The following is a 4,409-nucleotide window of genomic DNA, read 5'->3' as shown; positions in this document are numbered from 1 at the left end:
GCATGCGCGCAGCGGCGGGGCACGCCGCCGATTGGGAGCGCGATGCGAGAGTGGGACGGAGCCGCCGGGCAGCCGCTACTTCGCCGAGAGCGCGCTGCGGGGGCACCGGGCGCCGCTCTCCATGGGATTTGATGCCGCCGCTGCCGCCGCCGCCGCCGCCTCGGACCCTGCTCCCTACGAGGATCCAGCTCCCGCCGGGGACTCCTGTTGGCCGGGCTGCGCGGAGCTGGGCATGACCGGGCGGGCGGCGGGGGCCAGCCGTGCCCCGCTGCCCCCTCGCCGGGGACCGGGCGGAGGCAGCGCCGCCGCGCTCCCTGCCGCGCCGGGGCGGCTCTGCCCGGCCCTGCCCTGAGGGGGCCGGGGGTGGCGGGGAGGGGAGAGGCGGGCGGCGGGGCGGCCGGCGGAGCCTTGGCGGGGGGCGATGAGGGCGGCGGGGCGGCGGCGGCGGGGCGGCGGGGCGGGGCGGGGGCTCCGCGGGGCTCTCTAGGACGGCGGCGCCCCGCACTCCCGCCATGGATCTGCTGCTGGTGGTGAACGCGAGCCGGGGCTCCCCCAACGAGTCCCTGGCGCTGCCCCCCTCCTCGCCGTCCTCCTCAGCCCTCCTGCAGCCGCCGTCCCCCTACTCCCCGGCGGCCGTGGCCAGCCTGGCAGCGGTGGTGGGCTTCCTCATCGTCTTCACCATCGTGGGCAACGTGCTGGTGGTGATAGCCGTGCTCACCAGCCGGGCGCTGAGAGCCCCCCAGAACCTCTTCCTCGTTTCCCTGGCCAGCGCGGACATCCTGGTGGCTACCCTGGTCATGCCTTTTTCCTTAGCCAACGAGCTTATGAACTACTGGTACTTTGGCAAGGCTTGGTGCAACATTTACCTGGCGCTGGATGTGCTCTTCTGCACCTCCTCCATCGTCCACCTGTGTGCCATCAGCCTCGACAGGTATTGGTCCGTCACGCAGGCGGTGGAGTACAACCTCAAACGGACCCCTCGGCGGATCAAGGCCATCATCCTCACTGTCTGGCTCATTTCAGCTGTCATCTCCTTCCCGCCATTGATCTCCATGTACCGGGACCCCGAAGGAGACATCTTTCCCCAGTGCAAGCTCAATGACGAGACATGGTACATCCTTTCTTCTTGCATTGGCTCTTTCTTTGCCCCCTGCCTCATCATGGTGTTGGTCTATATCCGCATCTACCGCGTGGCCAAGCTAAGGACCAGGACCCTCTCTGAGAAGCGCACAATGCCAGAGGGGTCCTCCCAGACTGAGAATGGCTTGAGCCGCGCTGCTGGGGGCTGCACATCCATGAGGATGCAGCTGGGAGAGAATGGACATTACTCGGTGCACCACTGGCGCAAAGCCTCTGAGCTGGAGGACATTGAGCTGGAGGAGAGCAGCACCTCGGAGAGTAGACGGAGGCGGAGCCGGGAGGAGCATCCCCGCAAAAGCAGCAAGAGCCAGTCCTTCTCCTACTCATATTCCTCCAAGCACTCTAGTAGCCGTCTGTCCCGCTCTAGCAATCGCTCCATGCAGTTGTTCTCATACCGCCGTCGCCGGAAGCGTAGCAGCATCTGCCGTAAGAAAGTCACCCAGGCCCGGGAGAAACGCTTCACTTTTGTGCTGGCTGTGGTCATGGGGGTCTTTGTAGTTTGCTGGTTCCCTTTCTTCTTCAGCTACAGCCTCTATGGTATTTGCCGGGAGGCATGTGAGGTCCCCGAAACTCTCTTCAAGTTCTTCTTCTGGATTGGGTATTGCAATAGCTCCCTCAACCCAGTCATCTACACCATCTTCAACCAGGACTTCCGCAGGTCCTTTAAACACATTCTCTTTAAGAAGAAGAAGAAGAACTTCCGACACTGAGCTGGAGAAATGGATTTGCCTTGAGCAGAAGTGGAGTTAAAAGAGACGAGGAAAGCTCTGTGCTGAAAAAGAAGGGAGGGAAGAGAACATGGGGTTTGGGCTTACAGAGAAGGAAGAGGGCTCGCCCTCTCGGTGGTGCAGGGTACGGGGATAGTGTCGAAGAGGCTGAGGGCATTCACTGTGGTGCAGAATGGCAACGTGGTACTGGAGGAGCCGTGCTGGAGTGCGGATGGGGAAATGGGGAGGGGAGTGATTGTCTTTGAACCCTGAAAAGGGGCATGGGGAGTCCACAGAGGAAAATAGACTAAGACACTGGGTTTGGGAGGTGGTGAGCTTTTATGAGCTCTGGGATTTTGTGCAAAAACAAGCAGAGATATCAAGAGGAAAGGATTGAGTGGCAGTCATGGTGAAGATTTGAGTATTTATAAAGAGAGCAGCTGGGGCCTGTGGTGGGCTCGTCCCAGTAAGAAGTTGGCTTTTACTGCTTATGTGGGAAAAGAAAGTGCAAAGTACCCAGCACTAACAGTCTTTTGAGTTATGAGAGGATTTAAATGTTTGCCAAAAAAAAACCCTAAAGAACAATCCAAACTCTTTTCTAAATAAACCTTTGTACTCTTAAAACCTTCTGAATGATGATTTTACACAGGGATTAAGTCAAACAGGAAGCATGGGGTTTTCTTTTTCTTTGGAGGGGTCTTTGCATATAGAGCTGGATGGGAAATGTTTTTGCTATCTTCCTATAATTTTTAATTTGTCAGTGGGACAAGCCTGAGAGTCCTGCGTGTTTTCATGAAATATGAAAAAGAACACATGCACTGTGTGACCTTATTTCCCCTTGTGGGATCGCCAGGCAGTAAATTCCTGCTCCATCCCTCTCAGGTCAGTAGTCTAAGCACCTTGCTGTCCTGGAGCAAGTAACAGAAAAAAAAAAAATCATTTTGGTGAACTCAACTAACATTTTCTGTGTTAAAAGAAAAAAGTCAAATTTCCAACCAGCTCAGCTTACATGTGCCCTGGGGAACTTCTTTCCCCCTTTTTAGGTCTCCCTCAAAAGGCTTATCTCAGGGGCTGGACGCAGTCTGCTGTGCAGATTTTCAGAGGAAGAACAATCACCACACCGCTAAGGTCTTTAAATCCTTCGTATTTACAGTCTTAGAGCAACTAAATCCTTTGTATTTATTTTTTTAATGAGAAGCATACATTGCAGATTGTCGGTGGGTTATGTGAACAAATTTCAAAAGAAGGTGCAGCTGTTCCAAACTTTTAATATTAATGCTGCTTTCTTTCCCTTTTCCTGTTTGCATTTCTAGTTTTTTATTTCAGAGGATTTTGTGGAGGGGAGGGGAGGGAAGAAGAGTTTGAATAGTTATTAAAGCAAACTACATTTCCCATGGGTTTATAAAATGTCATAAACTGTAACAAAGAGACTGAGAGACAGGGACTGGTGCCTGTACGTTTGCCACTGAGCGCATACCGAATGTAAGACTCGGCTGAGCCTTCACTGCCTTTCTCCAGCTGTGCTGCTGCAAGGTGTGTGTGCTCTTTCGGGGGTAAATACTGCTCCATTTTGTGTGTATCGCTCCTTTCATAGGCAGCAGGATTTGACATCTGCCTCAAATGAACCTTTCCATAGTAAACAGCTCTTTGAAAAATAAAACAGAATCTGTTCTCATACGGCAAGCTTCTTGAAACAGCTAAATTGAATCAATACCTGAGAATCATTAGATATTCCCTTCTTTGCTCCCTCTGTTCTGTCTGAAAGGTGGCTGTAGCCTCTCTTCTCTTGAAATCTCTGTGGCATAAGGAGAAATGATGGAGCAGTCACTTTGTTTCAACAGTTTTTCATAATAAGCATTTGTTTCACCCTGGAAAAGGAGGTGGTTGGTGGCTAAGAGTCTGTTGTTAATTCAATAGGCAATTTAACTTCAGGGCCAACTCAAGTGGGAGTTCTGCTGAAATAAGGATTACATTATTGCACCAAGTGCATTAGAAGTTTGCTTGATTTCACTGAAGAAAAAAATGAGACATTTTCAAAGTCCTAACTCCGTAAATTATTGGATCCTTTCTTGAAATAAGGCTTGGAGTTGTGAAAGGATTTGAACTTTGTTTAAACATCTGCACTTAAAGAAAGGATGTTAAGACTTATTTTCCGGAGCACCCCTTGGTAAATAACAGATAGTTTGGTACAAGTGTGTATCTGAGACAGATAAATAAGAGAAAAAGAATAGCAACCGAGAGGAGGAAACTACAAGCCATTTTCTCTTTTGCAAAATGGAGAATTATTTTTAAAGTTGCATCAAGAAGAGCTGAAACAAGCTCTTCTTTGTAGGTAACCATGTAGCTTAAAAGTTCAGATTTGTTTCATCTGAAGAAATTATTTAATTGCCAGAGCAACCAAAGCAACATATGGTACATAGCTACTACCTCTGAGCTACTGGACGGCTTCATTAGAGATACCCATTCCTACCGAGACGAAGCTCTCAATGCTCTTTTAGAGTGGTTTCACAGTCTGCAGACATACAGCAGTTTCACTGTTGCACTGCCTAGGAAATGAGATTT

The 4,409-nt window shown here is 51.1% G+C and overlaps 1 protein-coding gene across 1 annotated transcript; it reads left to right on the top strand.

Moving 5' to 3' along the window:
- The first annotated feature begins 457 nt into the window (after positions 1 to 457).
- On the top strand, positions 458 to 2,471 carry ADRA2C (adrenoceptor alpha 2C). Its single transcript, XM_010126501.2, has one exon. It carries the CDS (start codon positions 513 to 515, stop codon positions 1,848 to 1,850), a length of 1,338 nt encoding a protein of 445 aa, XP_010124803.2. The 5' UTR covers positions 458 to 512; the 3' UTR covers positions 1,851 to 2,471.
- The last annotated feature ends 1,938 nt before the right edge of the window (positions 2,472 to 4,409 follow it).

This window comes from Chlamydotis macqueenii, chromosome 4 (genome assembly GCF_036417535.1).
Source record: "Chlamydotis macqueenii isolate bChlMac1 chromosome 4, bChlMac1.mat, whole genome shotgun sequence".
NCBI lineage: Eukaryota > Metazoa > Chordata > Aves > Otidiformes > Otididae > Chlamydotis > Chlamydotis macqueenii.
Note: the sequence above shows the minus strand (reverse complement) of the source record. Positions and strands in the feature narration are given on the sequence as shown.

Excerpts from the sequence above, each read along its gene's own strand:
- ADRA2C (XM_010126501.2), top strand. The coding sequence starts at position 513 with ATGGATCTGCTGCTGGTGGTGAACGCGAGCCGGGGCTCCCCCAACGAG.